The sequence below is a fragment of the Colletes gigas genome, unplaced genomic scaffold (genome assembly GCF_013123115.1).
Source record: "Colletes gigas isolate AHSC1104 unplaced genomic scaffold, ASM1312311v1 Colletes_gigas_Sc00003, whole genome shotgun sequence".
NCBI classification, from domain to species: domain Eukaryota; kingdom Metazoa; phylum Arthropoda; class Insecta; order Hymenoptera; family Colletidae; genus Colletes; species Colletes gigas.
The window spans coordinates 5340383-5365904 of NW_025106632.1; the positions used below are offsets into that span (position 1 = coordinate 5340383).

A 25522-nucleotide genomic window follows, 5' to 3' on the forward strand; every position below is an offset into this window, starting at 1 on the left:
ACCTAATTTTATATATAATTATATTTATAACGTAATTGTGAATCATATCGACATAATTTCCCTTCTATCAAACACTGAACAACCCATGTCGTGGAAAGCAACGGAATCTCTAGTTCGTCAGCTTTCGCTATTGCCCAAGACGGACACGATCTGTTCGTAATAACTACCGTCCCCTCTACAAAACTTTCCATTGCATCTGAAAATCAATGCACTTATTCAGCAATCAATTACAATTTTATAGTCGGAAAATGTTTACCACAAAGAACATTCGTACCTGGCTTATCTGCTAATAAGACAACAGCACCTGCATTTTCACAAATTTGGCGCCAAAGTGTAGTGAACTGCTTCTCAGACTGTATAACTGGAATAATTACAACAACTTGATTCAACGGTTTCTTGTCGGGTCTTTGAAACATTTCAACGTATGATTTTTTGTCCAAACTCCATCCTGCGGGTAGTTTATCCTCTGCAGGATTTACAATTTTTCCCTGTAAAGAACATGCACAAGATTACACCTTTTTATATATGCATATCATACAGCAGCGTTTCTCAAACGTCATCGTTCTTGTTTTGTACTGGCTTTGGGTCTCATATAACACGGTTTCACACAACACAGCATTTTCTAGGAACCTATCTACCGTGTTATAGGAGGGTTATCTGTATTATAAAAACACAGTTTATTCCAGTTCGAGAAACACTTCATAAACAGTTGAAGATACGAAAAAGATTGTTTGCTTCGATGGAGGACTAGTAAATGTAACTCGCATAAACAGACTAAATATAAATATTGCTGATTTACTTTTAGCAAATTGATACCGTTCTCTTCATATTCCCTACTATTATCTTATTAACACTAGAACTACCGAGTGGTTAAAATGATCACAATTTATCACAATTTTCTATAACGAGAACGGATTATACTTTCTTCAAGTTTCTATAGTTTTAATTTCTTTGGCCCAAATAAACGCACCATAATTCTTGGTAGTTCTAGCGTTAATAAATCTCTTCTACGCCCCTGCCAACGAATCATTCGCATCGTGCAACATCTCTCTACGAATCAAACAATTTTTCGTACCTCCAAGCGTTTTGCAAAACATGTTCAATTGCAATACTCGCCTCTTGACAGCACCTTATGATCCAATTATGATTGTACGCAGTTATACCGACCGAGAGGCACAACAACGACTTCGCGGTTGTGTTTGGCACGTTCGTAATCAATTTTGTATTTTTGTACTCATCTTGCGGAATATCATTGAAATCTGTATAAACTTTCCCACCGCCCACCACTATTTGCATGTTCAATCTGTCCCTGACGAACGGTTTCTTCGACCATTCCTCCTCGTTCTCGGTTTCCGGATCCGAATTGCAATCTTTGCTGTCGGCTTGGTATCGGTCGATAGTTTCCACCGACGTACAGGTTAGAATAAAGGACATGCCTTTAAACAAGTTCGAATCCGGGCTCGGTATCGGGCCAAAGGTAGCAATAGTTTCCTCGTCCTCTACTTTCTTCTTGCTTCTTGATTTACTTTTAATACGACTTTGTGGCCCTTTCACGATCTGCTCGTGCGGCGTACCAATTATCTCAGGCTGCACGCCTATGGACGACATTTCCTCTTTCATGGAGACGTTCGAGTCGGTGGATATACCGTCGCTCTCGAACGATCCTTTCTTTTCTTTACTAATCGTGGAAGCTATACCGGAGACAGACGGTTCTGACGCGCTTTTACCCGTAGGCGTTAGCAACGATCTAGATTTCGGTGTTGGAAAACCGGGGGTAGCAATTCGTCGAGAACGTCTCTTACCGTCGACCACGTTGTCCAAGGTAACTTGGCCAAGAAGCTTCGGCGTGGATGGAAGACTTCTGTTTTCCGAATTCAGCTCTTCTTTCAATATTTGGGCCTGATCGGACGACAAAAATATGTCTTTGACTTGGACTCGTATCTTCTCACCCTCGTCCGTTTCCACCGTATAATATACTTCGTTATTTACAATTTGCGAATCGACAATTATACCGCACGAACCGTAATCATCGTTCTTGGTCGTCGCGTACACGGAAAAACCTTGCTTCATAACTTTCGGTATTGTTATAATAAAGTCCTCTATAAGTACTTTACTTTTACCGTCGTAGAAGTTCACCTTATACTTCATCTTGACCTTATCGATAACCGTGCCAGGGTAATAATTATTGTCGGACCATTTGGCAAACACTTCTCTGCCAATCAGGTCGTCAGTTATTACTTGCGGCGACGATTTCGATAAATCGTCCACGGTGCTCGAAATATTGTCCAGAGGCTCCGTTTTAGTTTTCTTCTTGCTCGGTGTATTATTGCTCTCCGCGGGGACGAGAATCTTCGATGAGACTTTGTTCAAACCGTTCGATTGGTCGTCAGATTTTATTGTTTTGCTCCTCGGCCTTTTTACGGTTCTGCTCTTTTTCGAGCTTTTAGGAGTTTGCAACTGAACAATTTCTTGCTGAACCTCCGGCGTAGAGGAACGGATCTTTTGCAATTGCTCGTCTATCCTTTCGTTGCTAACGTTGTACGTATCGGTTCCGCTGAGCTCCATGTTCACGAAATTTAGTACAGTCGTTGTAAGTAGATGGCTGTTTTGCCACTCTTTACTGAGGCGATCGTGCGCCTCTTCTATTGCTTGCTTGTCATTCAACGAGTGTATATCTTGAACGTGCCTTTTCGCATGTTTCACAGGTACACGTGGCAAAGAGAAATGCATACTGTCTTTCATCGCGAATTTGACCGCCAGCGATGCAGCGCTAGACGCGGAACTCGCTGAACTTATCGTCGATGCAAACGAAAGCCTCGAAGGGTTCAGCTGGTACATGTGCTGATTGCTGTTCACCGACCCGGGGGATGTATCTTTATTGTCATTTCCAGAGATGTCCGCCAGCGATGACGACGTGTCGTTATTCTTCTGTCGTATCAGAGTGGTCTCTGGAACAGCTTCGCACTGTACACCGGTGATTTCTTTACCGAGAAATTCCTTTGTACTTTCATCGATACTCAACAAGCATTTCATTTTAACGTATATACCAATTTCCTTTTCTACCGACAAGGGTTTCGTTATGGAACTGCTATGAGTTAAGTTTGATTTATTTCTATCATCCGCTATGAGGTCGCTTACGCTTAACAATTCGGCATGATCGTTGTCTTTGGGGACAGGCGCAACAGTTTTGTTCTGTCTGTTCAGATTATGTACAGCCATCGAAGTATTATCTACCTTGTCGAGTACGATTGGCAAATCGTTAAACGTATCGGACTGTGCACTAACCGTACTATCGAGATCGAACCTTTTGGATTCGTTGCTTCCATTTACAAGTTTATTACTAGATTTAGCAGACTCGAGCGACGACTCTTTGGTGGTTTCCAACGATTTATAACTAAATTCGCTACTGCTTTTACTATCGTAGCAGCTTTTATACGTTGTTTCCGCTTTCATCTTATCTAAGACATTTTTATTCTCTGGCTTCAAGTCGGAATCGTCTAGAGAGGAATCTATCACGATCTTTTCCCCGTCTTCATCGATCTCTATCAATTCTTTGGCTTTTGTTTTAGCTTCGTGAACGGTGGTTTTATCGTATATAAGTTCTATGCTGTTCCTCAAGTTACAGATATTAGCATGGTTCGCGTTCGAATGAGTTTCGTTCGTCGTTTTCTTAGGAATCGATGATTCTTGAGTGTCGTTACATTTCTCTTCTAAATCGATATATGTTGTGGATTCAATACCATTCTCTTTATCAACCGCCTTTTCAACTTGCATCGTGTTGGTATCCTTTGCACAGTCAGGAGAATCTTCGATCAATTGTACACCACTCGCGCTCGCATTATTTGTATCTGATTCCATTTTTTCAACTGTTGCTATTTTAGAAGACACACTGTCTGTTTCTTTTGTTTGAACAGATGGAGATATATTGTCACTGGATTGCGTGACACTTTTCGCGTCAGAAATATCCTCGTTGTGTTCTTTGCTTATACTACCATCGTTCACTTTTAACGTATCTTTTAAATTTTCATTCTTATTTGTTTCATAATTCGTCATCTGTGATTCGGACTGGTTTTTAGAATCCATAGTCTTCTCATCGTCTATCGCAGACTTTTCAAGTACAATTTCTAAGTCTTCATCTTCCATGACATCTTGTGTTTCCGCAATTATGACATTTTTATCAGCGCAATTTGTGTTAAACTCATGATGAGAATCGTCAGATTTGACCGACTGACACCTTTCTTCTTCCTCGAGATTTTTGTTTTCAAAAATCGATACATTTTCCCTGGACATCGTTCTCAAGATCTTCTTTGGTGGTTCGTCGAATGAATCTGCTTTACGTTTCAGGCTCAATGTTGGTGTATTACTTGGTACTTGCTTCTTTGATGGCGAATAAGCATCAGGCGGTGTACACTGTATTATTTCCTCCTCTTCTTCCGAACGTTTGCTATTGTTTTCCGAGCTACAAATATCGTTACAAGATTCTTTCTCTTTCGTTGCTTCGTGCGATTCTATATTCTGGGTGTTTTCCAAATTCGTACATTTATCATTTCCCGCGTCAGGACAGTTTGCTTCGTCCCCCATTGCTGCAGTTTCTATCATATTTGAAACCGATTCCATATTATCAGCTACCTGAGAAGACAACTTGGTCTCTTCGGACTTTGATTGTTCCATACTCTGTGTGGATTTATCCAACGATTTTTCGTCATCGAAATCCACCAGATGAAAATCTTGACTTTCGTTATAGTTACTAAGTCCGCTATGTTCCAAGGGATTGTGTTGTAAACTTGCAGACGATGTATTTCCGCTCTCCATCTCACAGTTCTCTATTTTTTCTGTTTCAGACATTGTTACGACCCTTTCGACGGTACGCTGAAATATAAAATACATATGAAAATTTGCCGCGCGATGTTTAATCGATATCAGAGCATGGTCGATCAAATGTAATCAATTGAACACGATTAGCCACTTTACCACAGTATTCGAAATATTCGTACCAAAATTCAAGGACACCCTATATAATGATACGGTGTTTACGAGTATGGAAGGTTACGGCGGGAACGTCATGTGATCGCGATAATATATCAAAAATCCCGCGTCACCGGGAATGAAACATACCACAATTGATCACATACAGCCAGACGTGCCTTTACGACGGGATTATTTGTACCACTTTGTCGAAATATTATATTTGCCGCCGGAGACAAATATGTTCGCCGGCCGTCGAAAGCGGGAGCTCATGTATTTTCTCGTGCTAGCTACTTTTACACTTCTCCCTTCTCGCTTCGTATACCGTATTCGTTTTGCTCGAACGTATTTTCTCAGTACCGCTCACGACACTCGTATTAATGAACCGGTCTCCCATAGAAAATACCACGAAAACGCCACTTTTTATTCACGAAGGAACACAGACCATAAAACGCCATCGCCACTTTTGGGTAATCATAGATTATGTAATTCTAGATCCGCTCTGTTTCGGCATAGAGCGGTAGAGGTGACAGAGTACGTTTCTAAGGTCGACCAATCGCGAGCCGTCTTGCGAATGCAAGCAGTACTCGCGAGAACGCGATGTGTCGCTTGATTTGGAAACGTGACGCATCAAGATATCGAAGGATTTTGGTATTTAATAGAATTCACTACTCATTTGGAATTTCTGGGAATCAGTTAATATTCGGGGCCCTCTAATGGTAAACCAAGGTATTCGTTAAACGAGGTATAGAATAGATCTATCATTTAATATATTTTTACAAGTATAAAAATATATACTATATTAGTAGATATAGAAAAGTATTCTAGAATAAGAGCTATAGTCCACTGAACGACTGAAATCGGAGAAGCTATAAATGTACGAAAATGCATTGAATGATAGGTCTATACGGTATCTAGTCTATGATAATATTAAACACCAAAGATTCCATATGAATTATGATGAAAAATTATTTCCATTATTTCGTTTGTTATAAAATACATATCGACATATAACTAATTATTTACATAAATTTATTTTAATTTATCCGTTCAGTAATCGAATATATTCCGGATACATTTGTAAACGCGGGAACTGATAAATATGTGGGCCCATTTTAGTTCATAGATGGCGTCGCTATGCAGTTATTGTATTCACGGTCGAGATAACGGTGCAGTTTGAAATTTAATCGTACAAATTATTCGGAGCATTAATTTTCCATAAAACAATGTCAGACTCTAATATGGATATTATTTTTCAAATGGACAAGCTGAACACGGAATTGAGAAAGAAATTAGAAGTGGTTTCAAAATGGAGGGGTATGCTTCTAAAAATTTATTTCATTTCACAGTGGATGGTGAAAGCGCGAGAGACTTGACGTTGCGTTCAATTTTTAGTCGAATGTGCCGAATTGCAACTGGAATTTCTGAAACTGTATACTTCCGAATGCCTCGAAATTTTCGAAGAATTGAAACAATGGGCGGATAAGAATACCGAATCAAACGAAAAATCATCGAACTAACGGTCAGTTTATTGATAATTTCTCTCGTGAAAATGAACCGGAATCTTTGATGAATAAAACAAAATACATTTATTTAGAAAATTAATTTGTACGTAACGTGAATTATAAAATAATTTCATTAGTTTGTTGTGTCCAGTGGTTGGAACGGTTTCGAAAATAAAGGTTGATTTATATTAATATTCACATTATTTATTCTCTATCAAGGAATGTTTACGATACGGTTCGGTTTCGAACAAAAGCATCCGATTGGTTCGAAAGGGAACCAATCAAATATCGTGACAGCAAACAATTTTTTTTCAAGGTCATCGAGGTTTAGGTTTTTTATCATTATTGCATAATAACTGATTTCAAGACGAATCGCGTGACCTTGATTACGAACAATTCATATCCGTCGAGCGATTTGCGCAAATAGTGAAACAACGATGAGATAAACAGAAAATGATCAATGAAGGGAAATTTATTAATTTATAACATTTTGTTTGTGTTGGAAAAATTTGCTGCCTTTTGCGAAATATTTCTCCAAGTTTCTTTATTTATCTGTTGCTAATGACGAAAGGTTCCACCGTTGTTTCTTCAGTCTAGATTAGGGCTGTCGAACATCTTCCTCGATCGTGTTTTACCACTCTTACCGCTAGTCAGTTGGTTCCCCCACTTATAAGCAGGTCAGCCACGCCCACTCCTATCACTCCGCGTCCCACGTCTTGCGTCTCTCTTCAATTCGTGTCGCCGCGGTCCTACGTAAACATGTTACAACGTAAATGTACGTATGCAGACATCCGATGCACGTTCGTACTCCCTTTCTATTTCTCATTAATTGAGGAAACATGAGACCAAGCACGATACAGATCAGACAATGCACGAATCATACCTTCTGCAAAACATCATCGTCCAAGTCGGGGTTTTTCAGTGCGATCTGAACGATTCTGTCGCCAACGTTCTTCAGCCTGGAGCGCATCGGTTCTAAGTTATCGTCTGTCTCGTAGTTCAGCTCTTCGTTCTCTCGATCGTTCCCCCTTAGATTATATCCCTGGTTCTGAAAAAGGTTACCAGTAAAACTTATCCGAACAATTCATCGATCGAACGGATCGATATAAAAATTATTGAAGTTTTGTAATTTTTCAACTACAAAAATATATCTTTATATTAAAGATTGTCAGAGTAAAAAAAAAATTAGAAACACGAAAGATAACTAAAAAATGTTACCACGAAGTATCGTTCCAACATGGCTGCCACCTTCTTTCTCCTCCGGTCTATGCCGAAATATTGCGACCAATCGATGCTCTTCTTTTTTATCTCGATGGGTTTTAATTTGTCGGTCTTCTGTCCTTTAGGCGACGGGGTCACATTCGGCGCCTCGGAAGTGCTCTCCTGCATATGTTGCTCCCCGTGTTCGTGTTCGTGTTCGTGATCGTGTTCGTGATCGTGATCATGATCATGGTCATGGTCACGATCATGGACATGGTCATGGTCATGGTCGTGCTCGTGCTCGTGCTCGTGATCGTGGCCGTGAGTACGGTTATGGCCGTCGGTGGATTGCGTGCCAAACAACGCGCCTAGATCTTGCGCGACCTTCGAACAAAAGTCCGCAACACGTGCCGTTATCGTCAATTACTATACGGCTGTTATGCAGTCGACGATACATGAAACGTCGTCTTTTCTGCAACTTCAGTTTTGCAACAAGAATTAGACGATACGGTTTTCTCGTCAATTCGGTTGTTCGATGTCTCAAAATTTACTTGACCAAATGCTTTGGCTTATAGCTCGCACATTTTTATTTTTTATATTTTTTTCAGACCCCATTATTACGTAATAACATTATAGGGCAGATACTCAATAATTTTTGAAATATTAATGATTAAAGTTTCATTATTATATACAAATTTTAATATATAAAATTTGAATTACTATCGTGGGGCGTGAGGTAGAGTAAGACACTTCCACCCGGGTTGATCCAAGTTCGATTCCCGGTTGACTACATACGGTTTTTTTCTCTTAATATAGATAAATTCAACCTAACAATGGCTAATTAACTGAAATTAATTAATTAAAATTATATTTATAGATAATAATGAAACTTTAATCATTAATATTTCACAAATTATTGAGAATATCGTAAATTAAACCTAAAACCTTGTAAATTTGTCGTAAGAGCACGGGTCAATTAACAAACTAACTACAGGACTCTGTACCGCGACATAAACAATTGAAATCAGTCGGTAATTGATATATCAAATGGTATTGACAACGGAAATTAATGAACAAAGTTTTCGATTGATAGTTTTTGTAATTTCGTTTAATAAATATTTTACCCACAAAAGCGAATGTCCCCTCGAGGGCAGGATTTAAGCGCAGTTACATTGTTCGATCAATTAAGAGGGAAACGGGCATAGAATACTCCAACGTCGATGTTCGGGATCAAACAAAATCACACACGGGAGCTACAATTCTGTACGAAAACTGTACTTCGACTATATCACACATATACACAGGGTGATCCGTAAATACAGTAAACTCCCTCGATATGGAAGAACGAAAGCACCTAAGAAGCAACTTTTTTGACACGTATTCATGAATTACCTTGTATGTACTTCAAAAGCGACACAACTCCAGAAAAAGTAAGTTTCTCAACCAAAAATATTAAGAATAAGAATAGACACACAGTTGTTTTTTATCTCTGGTTAAATGACGCAAAGGTGAATAATTTTCAGGTTAAGTTTGCGCACGTTTGGTGATCGATAGACAAGCGTGTACCGAAATTAAAAATCACGTTTCTTTTCAGCTGTGTTACGTCTGAAATACATGTACGGCACATATAAATTATTAAGCATTGGAAAAATTTGACGCTTTAGAAAACGACATTTCATGCTGGCACCTACGACTGGCGATCGCCTGAGAAGCTTCACGAGACTACCTTGGGGTCCGTGACTTGTTTCTTGGTCGATAATGGTTTTGCGCTCCTCTTAGCGACAGGGTATCGTTTGGCCATGTTCTGGTAGGTCTTGAAATCCCGTCCAATCGGATATCTCCCGTTCACGTTTCTCCGTTCGGCCAGAGAGAGGTACAGCAAATTGGGATCCTGTTCTCGGTCAGCGAATTCGTTCTCGTCTGGCTCTCGACCTTGCCCTCGAATCAAAGACTGCTTGTTCAGCAATTCGCCCCAGGACATGGGGCCCACGTTTCTGCCATAAAAGGATGGGTATCGTTAGTATGATTCGACTTAAATTTTAAAATAATTATTTTTCTTTGCATTCTACGTTTAGAAAATACAACATTGCAATTAACAAAGAATACAGTGTTCTGTACAAATCCAATAAAGAAAGCTGATCAATTTCGACGGTTCAGGTAGATCAGTGTGAGCATTAAGAGGATGTGCCTGACGTTTCTGGAGGAATTATGTTGTACACTGACTCGTAAAGTTTGTTGTTGCCCCGATCGCCCCTGTATCGATCGTAAAGCATCTGACGAGCATCCGTGTACACTTCGTCGTCCATGTCCCCGAGACCGTACGGCGAACGGCCCTGCAGCTCCTCCAAAAACAGTTTCCCCAACTCCTTGCTGTCGATGTTCAGTCGTTCGTTACCGCCACCCCTCTTGCGACGGTTGGAGCTCCTCTCGCGTTCTCTGAACAGCGAAGTGACTGGTTCCTCCTGAAGCATATTCGAATATTAGATTTACACCGCCGGTCGTGAGTATCATGCTGGATAAAATTGTATAAGACGCCCTCGGAATTACTGAGACAAAGGGCTTTGTAGCGTCGCCTTCCGTACTCGCCGCCAGAGGGCTACGCTCTTGTTTCTTGACTGACCCCTCCTAATTAGATTTTCGGTAAGAAATTTTTTTTCCGAAAATACGTAGGATTTCGGAGGTATGTGTAATGATAAAAAATGATTGTAATTGACCCCCGCAAACAAAAATAATTTTTTCAGACCGATTTGAAATTTTTTAATTTTGTCGAAAAATCTCATACCTTCTCGAATTTTTTTCTCGAAACTGGGTAGGATTTCGAGGATATGCCTATTCACCAAAAATGCTTGTCATTGACCCTTGTAACTAAATATAATTTTTTTAGAACGATTTGAAATTTTTTAATTTTGTCGAAAAATTTCATACTTCCTCGAATTTTTTTTCTCGAAACTGGGTAGGATTTCGAGGATATGCCTATTCACCAAAAATGCTTGTCATTGACCCTTGTAACTAAATATAATTTTTTTAGAACGATTTGAAATTTTTTAATTTCGCCGAAAAATTTCACACCTCCTCGAATTTTTTTCTCGAAACTGCGTTGGAATTCGGGGGTACATCTATTCACCAAAAATGATTGTAATTGACCCCTGTAACTAGAAATAATTTTTCTAGAGTGATTCGAAATTTTTTAATTTCGTCGAAAAATTTTTCTAAAATTTGTTCTATTATAGTTATTCGGATAACCAGGTGCCAGATAGTCAGTCGGAGAATGGAACGTGTCGGTTAAACCCCCGCTTATACATGTAGAAGGTTTCTCGAGAACGAAAGCTGCTTTACACTATAGACACGTGTCTGTGCCTTTCAGAGTAGCCTGATTCCGTAAAGGAGGGGAAGAATTGAATTGCTCCCAACAGGTCTATTGTGTGGTAGGTACTTGAAATCGATTCTTTCATTGACTCTCAACTAATAGCGTTTTCTTTCGTCGAACAGAGGCGATGGAATCGAACTAATCCTATTACCTGTTGCGGGACGCTTTCCATGTAATCTTGCATCGCTCTCTCTAGCAGTTTGTTATGTAAGTCCTGGAAACCGTTTCCCACCGTTTCGCGCTGTCCAACTTCTGAAACGAACATTTCTTTCGATACTTTCACAGATAAATATGTTATCAAGGATATGTTATTATTAAAATTATTATTAAAATATTGAGTACAAAAAATACCATCGATCAAATAGAGTATACACCTTTGTTAACTATAGTCATTCCATTGACCCTAAAATGGTCGTAGGGAGAGGTTTAATTTAATTTAATTTACCGTTTAAAATTATTATTATTGGAATATTGAGTCATAAGAAATACCATCGATCAAATAGAGTATACACCTTTGTTAACCATAGTCATTCTATTGCCCCTAAAGTGGTCGTAGGGAGAGGTTTAATTTACCGTTTGGCAAGAATTCGATCTCCTCGTCTTCCACGTCAATTTCCCTGTCGCTCGGCCGCTCTCTGTCGAACTTTCTATCCCCCTCGCCATCGTGGAGCTTGAAGGATCGCAGATCATTGTAATATTCTTGCGAGTTAGTGTCCAGGTACCGTAGCTTCCTCGCGATGGCGTCCAGAACGTTCTTCAACCTCTCCACCTTCGCTTGGTAGGCCGCGGGCGTCACCGCCGTGGTCGTTCCCACGATTAACAAAATCAAGAGCCATTCTTGCCGCAGCATTTTCACCTTCGAAAACAACGAACACCTATTATTAACAAGAGAGCCTTATTCACTATGGGGGTTATTGGAAATAGGTGGTGGAATGAAAAAAACAATTAGAGATAACTTTTGACCAAGCTTTATTAGAAACACTTGGAAGGTACGTCTGCACGGTTCGAAAGAAACGCAATCGGTCCTATACTTCGTCCAAACAAGCAAGGAAGCGACACAGCTGCACCCTCTTGGCTTGTATCTCGAAACTCGAAACGCAATATACGCGTCGATGGTTTTTGTCACACAAAGAAAACTTTCTCTTTTAGAAGAGAAAAACCAACAGGGGTAATCTAATTAAGACTGCTGGCCAGCCGTTTCGATCGTCTAATCCAGATTTTAGTTTTTTCAGACGTAAAAGAACCGCCTGTGAACGAGATTGTTGTTATTGCGTGGGAGGAGTGACGAAGTATGCGGGTGTGTGAATGAGTGAGAGAGAGAACAGATAGAGCGACATCTGGAGGAGCGAGTAGAAGATTAAAAAACGAGTGGAGAGAAGGTTATGCCCGGCGAGTTGTGCGTGAATAGATTCTCCAGTGTTCTTTTCAATTTATATGTATAATATTATTTGCTGTGTGCATAGTGGATTGTTTTTAATAATTATTGTATAATTCTTTTTCCTTTTACCATCCGATCTGCACACCGCCCCCTTCGTTATAATTATTTGTTATTGCTCGATATTGACAACGCAAGAAAATTGGTAAATGGATTATTTTGCTATTAACAATGACGACTGTTTTCTTCCTCATTCTCGATCTAATCGATTGTTTGAAAATTTCCAGGGCCACAGAATTAAATTTATCATCGAATTAGTGATAAATGGTCGAAAATAAGAGGAAGGACCGGAAATTATTATTCGAAACAGGATTCCGTGCTCGAATCGTTCGAGTTTCTTCGGGGAACACCCTACGTCTTTGACGAAGGGTGGAAATGTGTGTTAGTAGTTTCGTGTAATCTCCTCTAAGTCGGGTATCGATTCTGTTAAAAGAGCGGAGAAGTCCCTCGCGTATGAAGACGTAGTAGTGAAACGCGACGAGTGATGCAATCTATAGGCATTGTTATGCTTGTGTTGGATTTTGAAAAACAAGGTTCGAAGCGATCTTCTTTAATTTGTTTATAAGTGGGTACTGCGATGAAGGAAGATAGGCTGAGTTTTTTAAATCCAACACTTTTCTCGTGTAAAAGGCAAATTCTTTTGACAAAAAAAAAATTAATAAATTAATAAAACATTAAAACGTTGCTTGGAAGAAAACAGTATTGCTTGGTAACAAAACTACGATCAGCGCGAGAGATATTATATTTAACGACAAATCATCATTTGTAACAGCCAACTATTTTCATAATATTAAAAATAAATAAAAATTAAAAAATAAGGGGAAAAAAGCAAAAAAAACAAAATGAACTAATTCACACGTTCGTGGGGATACAAACCCCAGTCTTCTACGCCGAATTCTTTGACTTTAACTCCACGGCTACCACTCAAACTACACTATATATGTATACGCATCTACCCCGTTACAAAAAACTCAAATCTTTGGCTAAACTATTGATTGTACGGCAAAAATGTATTGGACTTTTGTGTTCCCATCGTCGTGACTTGAAATTTAAAAAAAAAAAAACGAATTCGATCCGACAACTTCGAAATTTAAAACTTTAAAGTCATTTTTTTCAAAAATGGCTGCCCATAAACGTCCAGTATTTTACAGATTACTTTTGGACATCGGCCCCTACAACTCTGCCAAATTTGGTTCAAATCCCAGGTTTGGCAGGTCATGACCTCCCCTTGTTAGATCCTATTTAAACGAGCTTGGTTTACCTGTGAGAATCTCGTTATCCAATGAAGCGGTAAACACTCGCGGAAAGGCACTTTAAGGATATTCGCGGATAAAAATTGTACCAAAAGGGATCTCGTAACATCTACGAAGCACTGGTTCAATGAGGAGGTTCAAGAGGATACATTCCGGTCTCCCAATGCTAATTCATTTTCAAATTAATTGTCATTACAGCGTACTTACTACGGAGAATTGAAAAATAATAATAAAACAACCGGTAACCGAAGTCTAAATAATCTAGAACAGATAAGTCCATAAACAATTATGTTTTCGGTTCTCGTAAGAGTTTTGTGGGGTCGTTACCTCCCGTACTTGCCGCCAGGTGGATCGTTCTCTCGCAAGCGCTCGACCGACCTTTCGTTTCTATATATACTCTCCACGACCGACTACTAAATATCCCGGCGTCTAAAGCAGGGGCTCCCAGGATGCCTTTACTGATGAACCCACGAAACTCCTACTACGTGCTCTCGTTGCCTTTTCAATCTCTACTTAACAGGATTCTCACAGTTTTCAGGAACCCCCAAAAGAAGAATATTTTCAATCGCTGTTAAGACCTGTGCCCGAACTCCCCAATCGAAATTGCTACGTAATCGAACCCACGGAATAGCTACGCGTCAGTGTTATCATCGCGATGGCCGCCAGGATCCCGGGTCCAACGAGGGCCGTGAATCGATAACTTTCGTCCAGACTCCGGGACTATCGACGTCACGCCTGTCTCTCGACACGCGAAAGGCCACTGTTTATCTCTATTCAAATAACGTTCGGATCATTCACCTTTAACGCGAACTTGCCACGGTCACGGACTACCCAGTCGATGGTCAACGACGCCTAACAGATGGTGACACGAAACGCGACCGATTTCTGACCCGGAATCCTCAACCACCAAACGGGACACTTTCGAACGAGTTTGCAATTTGTTTTCGATCGTTGGAAAGGGGATTGAAAACGCCCAGCAACCCGATAAATTTTTCGAAAGACAATCGCGACGAATCACAGAGGAGTGATGAGGGTGTTTGGACGGAACGACCGAAAGAAATATTAAAGAACCGGAAACGGCGGGGAGAAGAAGAGGGGTGTTGGACTTACTTGGTTTTAATTACACATTCGCGTGACACGGTCGTTCTGCGGCGATGTGCGTTATTTTCCGTTGGTTTGTTACAGGTCCTCGCGACGACTGATGAGAGGGTGTACATGGAATTCCGGTCTGTTCTTCCGCGGGTATCGACGACGCGGGCTTTTATATAGCGGCCGATGGGATCGATAGAAACGCGCATGGAAATGGCGTCGGATCGGGCGGCAGCAACAAGTAAAGGCGCGGGGTGTGCCTAAGCAAACACACCGACCGGAAAATTATGAACGCGCGAATCGGGTTTCCGCGGCGGAAGAGCCGATTATTAAGCCGCCGAGGAGGCGATCGACCATTTTGATTCGAACAGAAACGGTGGTATCCAAACCCTTCCCGTGCATTTCGAGGTCCTCTTTCGCCTGGGCATCGCGTGCCAACGGAGTATTACCCCGACACGTGCAACCCGCTTCCGGGACAAAACAATAGCGCATCTTATATTTAAAAAAAATTTTTTAATTTTAATATACAATATATTGATATACAAAGCGTAACGTAGGAAGAGTAGACAATTAAAATAACATAAGTAGGTTAAATTAACTATCGTCTTATACAGGGACTGACTGTACATGTGTAAAGTGCCCTAATTTCGTTCACTGGTCATTCTTTGTTAGTAAATGCTGCAACCTGTCGGTTCCAATTTGGAATTTATAACGGAAACACAAACCCTTTTTCTTCATTGCTTACCATTTACAAAAGAAATGCTAGTAATGATACAGACACTCTGTATATGTATTGTACATGTGTATAGTAGCTACGACCACTAGAATTTAAAACGGTGACAAGAGTAATGTACAAGCCTGTCGTATTTAAAAACAAAATATTGATACGCGTAGCGTCAACGAGTAGAGTTTCTATTGCAGAGGTTGAAAGAGTTGCAGAATCTTTTCAACGAGTTCCGTGGAAACAGTTTGAACTTTTATATTGAAAGTTTTAATGAATACGAGTACAATTTCTCGCGATAAAAATTTATAAGAAACGAAATAAAAGTTTATAAATTTTAATTAAATTGCGATGAATATTTTTAAAAATTTTTTAAACTTGTTTATTTTAGCTTCGTAATGTATGTTCCTTAAATAGAGGATTCCAATAAGACGGACTTCCGGATGCCATAATCGCCCTATTCTACTTCTAATATAGGAATCAATAACCAAGGAATTGGTAATGCAAAGTAGAACTACCTCTTGAAGTCTCGAACACCTGTTGCCGGACACCCTGTATATGCTACGATAATGTTTGAAGGATAAGTCAATAGATAAAGGGCACCCTTTTGTTCCTTTATTGCGATCCGGCGTCAACCGATGCTCAGTGAACGGAAAATGGGTATATTCAGTCTTATATCCATCGAGAGTGTCTCGGAGTGTTTACTACGCCGCTACTGTCGACTAGACCGACATCTTGTGAGCTTCAACCGGGTGATTCTGTTCTTCTAACGATGAGTGGGACACTGTACGTTCGTCAACATTGTAACGCGTTATATTAAATATACATGGTGTTCGGCCACCCCTGGGAAAAATTTTAATGGGGGATTCTAGAGGCCAAAATAAGACGAAAATTAAGAACGTCAATTTGTTGATGGAGGTTTCGTTAAAAAGTTATTAACGTTTAAAGTTCCGCCCGTACTGAATTTTTTTCTCGAAAATGCACAGGATTTTGGGAGTATGTCTAATGACCAAAAATGATTGTAATTGACCCACGCAACCGAAAATAATTTTTCCAGAACGATTTGAAATTTTTGAATTTTGTCGAAAAATTTCATACCTCCTCGAATTTTTTTCTCGAAACTGGGTAGGAATTCGAGGATATATCTATTCACCAAAAATGCTTGTAATTGACCCTTCTAACTAAATATAATTTTTTTAGAACGATTTGAAATGTTTTTTTTCGCCAACAAATTTTATACCTTCTCGAATTTTTTTCTCGAAAGTGAGTAGGATTTCGAGGTTATGTCTAATTACCAAAACTGATTATAATTGACTCCCACAACCGAAAATAATTTTTCCAGAACGATTTGAAATTTTTGAATTTTGTCGAAAAATTTCATACCTTCTCGAATTTTTTTCTCGAAAGTGGGTAGGAATTCGAGGATATGTCTATTCACCAAAAATGCTTGTAATTGACCCTTGTAACTAAATATAATTTTTTTAGAACGATTTGAAAAAATTTTTTTTCACCAAAAAATTTCATACCTTCTCGAATTTTTTTCCCGAAAGTGAGTAGGATTTCGAAGGTATGTCTATTCACCAAAAATGCTTGTAATTGACCCTTGTAACTAAATATAATTTTTTTAGAACGATTTGAAATTTTTGAATTTAATTGTTAATAACTTTTTAACGAAGCCTCTATCAACAAATTGGTATTCTTGATTTTCGTCTTATTTTCGCCTCTAGAATCCCCCGTTAAAATTTTTCCCAGGGGTGGCCGAACACCCTGTATTATTACCAATCTGTTGTGTGGTACCAATATATTACGATACATTCAAAATACTTGACTCCCCTCTCTCTTGCTGCAATTCACAGTCGGTTTTCCTAGGGTCAAAGAAAATTCTCGTCGGATCTGCGTTTCGTTTCTATGGTTTCCACACGTTTCACGGTTATCGAACGACGCGTCTGCCCCGTTTAAAGGAATGCGACCACCCGTATGCACGTGACCGATTCGAGTAGCTCGAAAGAATTCGTTCATTAGAAATATGTACAGGACGATTCATAAATACGTGTCCATACTACGAGAGTATAGTTAGGTTGGTTTGGCGGTCGAATGGGAATACTATTATTGGCTTAAACATATTGACAATAAAACTTATTAAACACGCTTGCAATTTAATGTTAATTGCAAGTGAATTCTGTGTTCTCAACGCTTCATCTACCAATAGTCGATTGATCGACTTCTCGTTATCGACCCAGCACTGAAAGATACATGATACTTAAAAGTGGTCGATAAGTAAAAAACAGGTTGAGAAACACTGTCCAAAGAACTCATCGGTAAAGGTACTTAGCAAACCCTGCCTTAAGGCTCACTCATGCTATTGACTTTTCTGTCGCACAAGAGTTAGCAGAAGGCTAGTAGAAGTGGTGAAAGGCATTGTTCCACAGTCGAGGGGCAAAACCATGTATAGGTCCATGCCTTTTCGGTAAAAGGGACGGTCCTCGACCAAACTCTCGTACAAGAGAAAGTCGATAGTTTGAGTGAACCCTTAGACGCTGAAACATCTGATGGTCTGAGGGTTGAGGATTGTACTCGTACCAAAGGTCTCCACATTTTTTGGATCGCGTCCTTGTTCCATTTGAAAGGCTATCATTGTATAACTTATTGTATAACTTATCAATAAATCAAAAATAATTCGTATTACGAAGGGTCGAGTCCTGAATTTGACAACCCATTTCAAGCTTTACGTATCGTCATACTTCGTGATGTAACTGTCAATATTTTTGTTAGATATCGTAGAAGCGGAAGGGCTACAGAATTTAATCGAATTAATTGACATCAAACTAAACCTTGCAAAGATGGATAAATAGGTCCCTCGTGAACCAACGTTCGTGGACACCAGACACACGAATACGAGGTGTGTTTTTTCATTTCTCACGCGAAATAGAAACGAAACCTTCGTGACAGTGGTCGCTTGGTATTCTCATTTGTAGTCGTCGATTTTAGGTTATTTCTAAAATAAAGAATTATTACGTAATCATAAGGTAAGACATAAGAAATTAAGTGAAAAACTATGCCCTCTGAAATACAGTCTTTATGACGCCTACGTCGGTTGTATTGTGTAAACAGGAAGCTACAGATGCCCTAGAAAATCGAACGTTTCGTATGCAACAAGTTAACGCCAGCGTATATGTACATATATTCGCGTAAGACGGATATTCGTTCCAACGTTTCTCGGGAACATCAAACTTCTAGCGCGCCAAGTTTTCCTTTGTCGCGGCACGGAATCGCTAAATTTTAATCGCTTCTATTGTCTGCTTTGACTTTCAACGCGTCCCGTTGCACGGCGCTTATCGCGCGCCATTGTTCCCGTGCGTCGTTGAACCGCCGCTCCTGTCTCTATTGATGAGCATTACATTCGAGGCGCCATCGCGCGTTGGTCAATTTTAAAAATATACCACAATGTTTGAAAGTCACGAGAACATATAATTAACAGACGGTAGAAAATAAAAATGTTGCAAATATTCAGTCAAGGTGGTCACAATTTATTCACAGCGCATATACATTTGTTTTTACATGAAAATGAATGAGCGTTTATCTTGAATTTATGAGCGTGGTTGAGTTTCCAAGCAAACAGCAATGACACGCGAACCGTCTATCATGCATTGAAAAACAAACACATAATACCTTTGCAATGATATTAATGAGCGTGAGCCTTGAATAATTTGTGAGGCAATTACATAAAATGTGAGATACACCGATGAGAAAGAACGTTAATGTACAATAAGAATCACTACTGAGCACAACTAGAGAGCACTGTATTCGATAGCGGTTCGAACACGACAAGGACAACGACCGTGATTTTGGCCACCACGAGGCATCGATTGGCAGGCCCACGATCGATGCGCGCGCACGTCACTTATGAGCAGATACCCAATTTCGGTACGGGGCGCATCTTTGTTTGAGCGAGCAATAGGTGCTGCCATTTGAGCGTCGTGGTGGACAAGGTGTTAATTAACATACAATAACAAAACAATTTTATTCATTACCAGATTACTATTATTTTTAATAAACAAGTATTGTGCTAGTCCCGTTGTTTTGCCTCCAACAAAGTACAGTCTCGTCCGATAGCCGCTGGCGATACGACTTATCCGATATCGCGATAACCGGCCGTTTATCAGCGATAACGAAAATCGAAGAGGATCGCCGGCAACCGTCGAACTCGATTCCAGACAAAAGACTTTTCAGTGATCCGAGAAGCCTGCCAAGGATGACAACAACGAAACGCGGCGCCTGGGAAAATCTGGATTTCCTGAAACACGGATCCCGTCGACTCCTACGACACGCGAGAACAAAATAAAAAGGAGAACGAGGCAAGGCCAAGCTGACCTGTTTCGCCCGTAATAATATTCACGCTTACGCGGTTGATCGATCCGTATATTCCCTCGCCACTTGACGAGTTCATTAGAATTAATTAATCCGACGAGCTCCACATCGCCGTAAAGCGTACGACACGGGGGTAGAGAAAGTAATGCCGCGGACAGGTCATCCGTGCCATCTCATAATACGACGCCATGGTGCAACAGGAAATGAAACCAAGTGCCCTTAATTTTGTTACCTCCGGTAATTTCTTTCTCCTCTTCCTTGTGCGTATTTTTTACGCGGATAGCAATGGGATCAAGCCCAATTCCTACCGTTGTGTTCTGTTTATAATCTAATATATATGTTTTGGTAACCTCTATACACAACACTCAGTTACAAACTGGTCTACATGATATTGATTGTTTCTAGTACGTTTCTCGATCCCATCGCTAGGTAACGCTTGCGATTCCATCGATTTTGTTTATTACGAATTATAGAACTTTGTAAGACCGCTCAAACTTCTGTTTTTTAACTAGAGACCAACAACGCGAGTATACAAATGATGGAAATTCAACGGGATGATGCGTTTAATTCACTGCCTGTCCTTTCTAGACCGAACGTCATTACGGCACAGCCGCAAGGTAAACAAACGCAATAAAGTAAATTTCGTTTTAAGACTTTGTACTCGGAACCAGAGTTGGGTAAAATGCAATTTAAATGCAATATTTTTGCCCTTTTTCCAATAACGCGGAACAATTTTTTTTAGGAGAAATCCAGCAACCAAGGAGGCCAATTCCGGTGAACACTCAAAACTGGACATCGACCTCGAGGTCTCAGCTGAGCGCGCTCTCGGGGAGCCATTTTTTGGGCAATGTGGAACAATTAGAAATACAGCAGGTCGTCGATTTAAGTACACGTGTGTACCTTTTTCGTCACGATATGAACACGTTCGCGTCAGTGTCCATCAATTTGTATCTATTCTATCCGAAATGTCTCGTACTACGATTGAAAATTTTTTAGTTGCATTTAACTTGAAGTTAAGTTAAAAATATATTTTTTTCTAAAGTCAACAATTTGTAACGTTTGCGTTACTATTTTTTGTTGTTGTCAGTGTTGGCTAGATCGGAAAGGGGTGTCCAGTACAGGGTCAAGGTGCCAAGAGCGGAAACGTTGTTCCTGGCAATGGAGATGAAACACGAGAATCGAGTGGACGGATTCAATTGGTCCAAACTGATACGTGGTGACTTTACGTTGAATGTTATCGATCAGTGCGGCGAACCAGCGTTCATTATGAAAATAAACTCCAGATGGACTTTCACGTTGAACAAACTGCGCGTAAGTTCGGGTCTCGATCGCGTTCAGGGGCGAATATATCATAAATCAAGCCCCAAAATCCGAAGGGGCCCTCAGAAATTTTTATGTCAATCAGATTTTTTGTTAAGTTTGTTATTTTTATTACATAGAAAATCACGGTGGGAAGCTCGAACGTGATAGGAACCGTGGAACAAAATTTCAGTATAATTGGACCAAGCTTTACAGTCTACGACGCGACGCGAAACGAACTTTGCAACATATTCGGTCCGAATGTTTGCGGCTGTTGCATGTACGAAGAAGCACAATTCCAAGTAACGTATATCTACAGTGTCTTAATAACAAATGCAAAACGGATTTAAGAAATTAGATTTAAAATTGCCGCAGGTGATCTCTGTCGATGGTACTCATCAAATTGCATCGTTGATACATCAATGGGACAATGCACTTCGCGATTATACCTTTTTAATTACGTTCCCAGCGGATACGGACATAAAACTGAAAAGCTTGCTACTCGCTGCGGCGTTTCTGGTGGTAAATACTTGACGCTGTCGTTCTCGCTTTAAAAATTTAAACGCTCTGTTTGGTCCAGAGTATCATTTTTGCACATTTTAGGAACACATGTACTTCAAATGAATCAGAAGAACGTCGCGGATTTGAATGAAAAAAAACATGACTTGCGTTAAAAACATCTGCTTCGTTCATATTCGAGACAAGCTCTGAACGAAAATATGATGAAACATGGATAATTGCACAAAAACGATTACTAGATTTTTTCTGGCTCATAGAAATCTAAATCGATGTATTACCGATCTTTCGAATACAATCTAGGGGAAAGATACATCACTCTGCGATGTTTTTTCTGTGTCTCTTATCTAATCGCTCGTAAATTTATATGTACATTTATATACACGGCTCTTACATAACGTTAATAAAGATATGACAAAAATTAACACCGGACTTTTATTCGTACCGTATTTTTCTTTAAGAGAATATTTTCAGAAACGCCTCATAAGCATACAAACATATCACCATACTACGCACGAGTGGACGATATAAACGTGTATGTAAGTTACGTTACGCAATAAATTAATTGAAAGTAAAATAATACTTATAGATACGAGAGCAGCCACATGCCTGTTGATATTTTATCAGAACGAAAAATATGTTTTGTGCATTATTGTTCTCAGTTGCTTTCAGGTTAATTTGCGCGGTATTACGTTCAAAACAACATGCATCTTTTGGCTATCGTTGGCTTAGTATGCGTGATTTATTACCTCATCTATTTCATATGCCCCTGGTTTCTGGATTGCGATTTAAATCTTGCTCTTCATGAGAAATTTGGAAAACCAATAAGTGAGTATAGCAATCCTTGAGAGGGCTGCTCCACAATCGGTTTTCCACTTGTCGTTAATATTTCTTGTTCCAGGCTCCTTAAAAGGAAAGGTAGTGTGGATAACGGGAGCATCGAGTGGAATCGGAGAACATCTTGCATATGTTTTAGCGGATGCAGGATGCAAATTGATTCTGTCTGCGCGAAGAAGAGAAAAATTAGAGGAAGTAAAAGCCAAATGCCTTCAAAGTGAATAGTCTTTCACGTAAACGTGTTTGTTCGTCACCGTCTGTAATCCTTTCATAAATTTCACACTGTTCTGTTTAATTACTTTCAGAAAACACAAGTTTAACCGGTTCGGATATCGAAGTACTTGTTTTAGATGTTTGTGACATTGATAATCACGAAACAGCATTTAAACATGTTATCAGCAAATTTGGCAAGGTATAATATACTTTGTGATAATAGTTTACGATTAAATTTTGATTTTAATTTCAATTCCAGTTAGACATACTTGTAAATAACGCGGGTCGTTCTCAACGAGCACGATGGGAGGAAATTGAGTTGTCCGTCGATAAGGAAATGTTCGACTTAAACGTGTTCTCGCAAGTGGCCTTAAGCAGATTGGTGGCAAAATACTTCTTCCAAGTGGGCGCTGGTCACTTCGTGCTCACTTCGAGTTTCGCGGGCCTTGCAGCAACACCATTTTCTGCTACTTATTGCGGAACTAAACATGCGTTACACGTTAGTCGCATTAGTATTGACAACTACTTCTCGCGCGATTACTTTTAATGCACACGTATTTGTTTTCGTAGGGATATTTTGGTTCTTTCGTAATCGAAAAGATCAATCAGAATATAGCGGTCACAGTCGCATGTCCAGGACCGATACAAACTAATTTCTTGTCAGAATCATATACAGAGAAATCTGGAGAAGTGAGTTTTACTATAGGGTAATTCACTTGGCCAATGCACTCGAAAGAAATGCGTTAAACGTAACACTCATATGATATAAATGATCGAACATATTTTTTTATATGGAATGATATAATGGTACAGTTGAAAGAGCAAGATAGATGTTTGGAAAGCGGCATTTCTTCCGAATCTCCTAGCATGTGAATTGCGCTGTATAATAAAAACACGTATGAGCTTTTCAACACAATTTCTTTCGTAGACGTACGGCGAAAAGGTGAAAGAAAATTCTGATAATAAAGTCAGCGCCGAACGTTGCGCAACGTTAATGGGGATTGCAATAGCAAACAAACTTATCGAAGTATGGATTTCCAAACCAATGGTGCTTCAAGTGTTGTACCTAATAAAGTATTATCCAAACGTAGGAAGATGGTACATTGTCTCACGATTACTAAACTCTGTCTGCAAATCTGTTCCATCTACGTTTCAACATTATTTTCTATTCCAGGATATTAACGATATTGGGACCAAGATTTTTACAACGTTTGAGAGACGATAAAAAAACGCTCAAGCAAGAACAATGAATACTTAACATTTATTTTGTAGCGTACAATTTTTTGTACTCTATTATATCTTCTTTCGATTTTAATTTTAAAAAACTCGCTTGATTGCTTATTTTTGATAAATCTGTCAGAGTACAGCGATAAAATAAATTTAACAAAAATGATATTTGTTTTTTTTTTTTTTTTTTAATTTAAAAATTCTATAAGATGCGATTATCGTATGGAAATTATTTTATCGTTCAAGATAATAGATCTTTACACTTCTTTCCTCTCATAATTGCTTCCTTAAATAACCTACAATAGAGTTCTATGGCACAAGGTGTATCGTCGTTCCCGGGAACTGGATACGTTATACGATTTGGATTACAATTTGTGTCAACAATGCCAATCGTTGGAATAGCCATTTTGGCTGCGTGTATCACCGCCGTGTGCTGTTTAGTAACAGTTTCCATAGTATTGAGAAATATACATAAATCTGGCAATCTTGTGAGTAACCCAAACTCGCGCACGGAATTCGTAAATGTTCCAAGCTTCCATCGCCTGGTATGAGCAAATTCCCCGCACTCTTTAGCAGTGGTTTCTACCAAGTGAGCGAACTTAGGAGATTTGCAAATAAATAGAATGATTCCATCTCTGAGCGCTATATGAGCCGTAAAATTTAATGCTTGCCGCAAAAGTGCGGCGGTTTGGTCTAAGTCGATTATTAAATGTCCCATTCTGGCTCCGAATACAAACCGTCGCATGTGATCGTCCAGAGATCCTTCCATGTGTCCGTAATGTACTTTCGCATCGAATAAGTTTTTCACCGTGAATAAATTGTGAACTTTAAAAAAGTCCGGATGAGTCAACGGGTCTATGAAACTTTCTTGATCTTCGGGAACTAAAAATATTAAAAACTCAGACTTGATCGGTAACCAACGGAACCAAACAGAGAAGGAAAAATATCTTTACCGTTGGTAATTTCTTCCTGAGGTTTAATTCCTGTCGACAGTTTACACCACGGGAGATACGCGAAGTATGGTCGTAAAATGCTTTTGTCTCTCCACACTAGAACGAAATACAAAAATAAGACGCTCAATGTCCGAAAGTATTAAATTAATATTGATGGAGAAACAATTTCTATATTTACGTTTAGATGAAAATGTCCGTGTAGCGAGGCTGGTCATTTTGACAAATTCTTCGTGTTAAAGAATATTAACTTTTATGTAATAAATTGGTGAACGACTATAATCCGTCTGAAACAGCAGAAATGGTATTAATTTTATTCGAATACCTTTCTATACAATAGGTTAGGAAAATTGCACTGTCGAAATTATATTTGTCTCAAATACTGAAAAAGAAATTTATGTAAAGCTAATGTCATACACTTCATCGGTTCGTTCTAAATTTGTCTATATCACATACTTCCAAGTCATTAACTTTTAGCCGCAGAAATGCAACATAAATACTACAGAAATATCATTTGATATCTTCTACGTACAAGGTACGCATGCGCACGCGGCCCTATAGGTGCTTCATCCTTCGT

At 39.4% G+C, this 25522-nt stretch overlaps 5 protein-coding genes across 9 annotated transcripts; 2 read left to right on the plus strand and 3 right to left on the minus strand.

Moving 5' to 3' along the window:
- Positions 1–5414, minus strand: LOC122404687. 2 transcript variants are annotated; one of them, XM_043408875.1, is made up of 4 exons: positions 5168–5414; positions 1117–4869; positions 275–488; positions 1–196 (listed from the first exon to the last, which is right to left on the minus strand). In XM_043408875.1, exons 2-4 carry the CDS (start codon positions 4843–4845, stop codon positions 9–11), a joined length of 4131 nt encoding a protein of 1376 aa, XP_043264810.1. In that variant the 5' UTR covers positions 4846–4869; positions 5168–5414; the 3' UTR covers positions 1–8. The 2 variants fall into 2 exon arrangements, with proteins under 2 accessions (XP_043264810.1, XP_043264809.1); XM_043408874.1 differs by having other exon boundaries at positions 5116–5414.
- Positions 5415–6763: 1349 nt separating this feature from the next.
- Positions 6764–14991, minus strand: LOC122404553. Its single transcript, XM_043408607.1, has 8 exons — positions 14836–14991; positions 11611–11893; positions 11189–11289; positions 9894–10132; positions 9397–9664; positions 7689–8054; positions 7354–7518; positions 6764–7219 (listed from the first exon to the last, which is right to left on the minus strand). The coding sequence occupies exons 2-8, from the start codon at positions 11885–11887 to the stop codon at positions 7199–7201; spliced, it is 1437 nt and encodes a 478-aa protein (XP_043264542.1). The 5' UTR covers positions 11888–11893; positions 14836–14991; the 3' UTR covers positions 6764–7198.
- Positions 14992–19625: 4634 nt separating this feature from the next.
- On the plus strand, positions 19626–22016 carry LOC122404498 (phospholipid scramblase 2-like). Its single transcript, XM_043408493.1, has 7 exons — positions 19626–20140; positions 20416–20520; positions 20646–20795; positions 20991–21214; positions 21343–21504; positions 21578–21724; positions 21806–22016. The coding sequence occupies exons 1-7, from the start codon at positions 20092–20094 to the stop codon at positions 21824–21826; spliced, it is 858 nt and encodes a 285-aa protein (XP_043264428.1). The 5' UTR covers positions 19626–20091; the 3' UTR covers positions 21827–22016.
- A 109-nt stretch (positions 22017–22125) lies between these two features.
- On the plus strand, positions 22126–24147 carry LOC122404497 (dehydrogenase/reductase SDR family member 7). 2 transcript variants are annotated; one of them, XM_043408490.1, is made up of 8 exons: positions 22126–22257; positions 22381–22546; positions 22620–22772; positions 22861–22967; positions 23028–23267; positions 23339–23458; positions 23697–23866; positions 23943–24147. In XM_043408490.1, exons 2-8 carry the CDS (start codon positions 22423–22425, stop codon positions 24016–24018), a joined length of 990 nt encoding a protein of 329 aa, XP_043264425.1. In that variant the 5' UTR covers positions 22126–22257; positions 22381–22422; the 3' UTR covers positions 24019–24147. The 2 variants fall into 2 exon arrangements, with proteins under 2 accessions (XP_043264425.1, XP_043264427.1); XM_043408492.1 differs by having other exon boundaries at positions 22127–22253.
- LOC122404499 (28S ribosomal protein S2, mitochondrial) lies at positions 24120–25485 on the minus strand. Of its 3 annotated transcripts, none has more exons than XM_043408496.1 (4): positions 25363–25481; positions 25127–25232; positions 24949–25044; positions 24120–24868 (listed from the first exon to the last, which is right to left on the minus strand). In XM_043408496.1, the coding sequence occupies exons 2-4, from the start codon at positions 25161–25163 to the stop codon at positions 24237–24239; spliced, it is 765 nt and encodes a 254-aa protein (XP_043264431.1). In that variant the 5' UTR covers positions 25164–25232; positions 25363–25481; the 3' UTR covers positions 24120–24236. The 3 variants fall into 3 exon arrangements, with proteins under 3 accessions (XP_043264431.1, XP_043264430.1, XP_043264429.1); XM_043408495.1 differs by having other exon boundaries at positions 24131–24877; positions 25402–25485; XM_043408494.1 differs by having other exon boundaries at positions 24131–24877.
- Between the last annotated feature and the right edge of the window lie 37 nt (positions 25486–25522).

Coding starts and splice junctions, on each gene's coding strand:
- LOC122404687 (XM_043408875.1), bottom strand. CDS start 4,845: ATGTCTGAAACAGAAAAAATAGAGAACTGTGAGATGGAGAGCGGAAAT. Junction 489..1,116: donor TCATAAGGTGCTGTCAAGAG/GCGAGTATTGCA, acceptor TGTTCTTTACAG/GGAAAAATTGTAAATCCTGC. Junction 197..274: donor CTTATTAGCAGATAAGCCAG/GTACGAATGTTC, acceptor ATTGATTTTCAG/ATGCAATGGAAAGTTTTGTA.
- LOC122404497 (XM_043408490.1), top strand. CDS start 22,423: ATGCATCTTTTGGCTATCGTTGGCTTAGTATGCGTGATTTATTACCTC. Junction 22,773..22,860: donor AAAAGCCAAATGCCTTCAAA/GTGAATAGTCTT, acceptor AATTACTTTCAG/AAAACACAAGTTTAACCGGT. Junction 22,968..23,027: donor TTATCAGCAAATTTGGCAAG/GTATAATATACT, acceptor TTTCAATTCCAG/TTAGACATACTTGTAAATAA.
- LOC122404498 (XM_043408493.1), top strand. CDS start 20,092: ATGGTGCAACAGGAAATGAAACCAAGTGCCCTTAATTTTGTTACCTCC. Junction 20,521..20,645: donor CATTACGGCACAGCCGCAAG/GTAAACAAACGC, acceptor AATTTTTTTTAG/GAGAAATCCAGCAACCAAGG. Junction 20,796..20,990: donor GGTCGTCGATTTAAGTACAC/GTGTGTACCTTT, acceptor TGTTGTTGTCAG/TGTTGGCTAGATCGGAAAGG.
- LOC122404499 (XM_043408495.1), bottom strand. CDS start 25,163: ATGACCAGCCTCGCTACACGGACATTTTCATCTAAAC. Junction 25,045..25,126: donor ACGGACATTTTCATCTAAAC/GTAAATATAGAA, acceptor ATTTCGTTCTAG/TGTGGAGAGACAAAAGCATT. Junction 24,878..24,948: donor TCAGGAAGAAATTACCAACG/GTAAAGATATTT, acceptor TAATATTTTTAG/TTCCCGAAGATCAAGAAAGT.
- LOC122404553 (XM_043408607.1), bottom strand. CDS start 11,887: ATGCTGCGGCAAGAATGGCTCTTGATTTTGTTAATCGTGGGAACGACC. Junction 10,133..11,188: donor TGGAAAGCGTCCCGCAACAG/GTAATAGGATTA, acceptor AATATGCTTCAG/GAGGAACCAGTCACTTCGCT. Junction 9,665..9,893: donor GGCAACAACAAACTTTACGA/GTCAGTGTACAA, acceptor CTTTTATGGCAG/AAACGTGGGCCCCATGTCCT.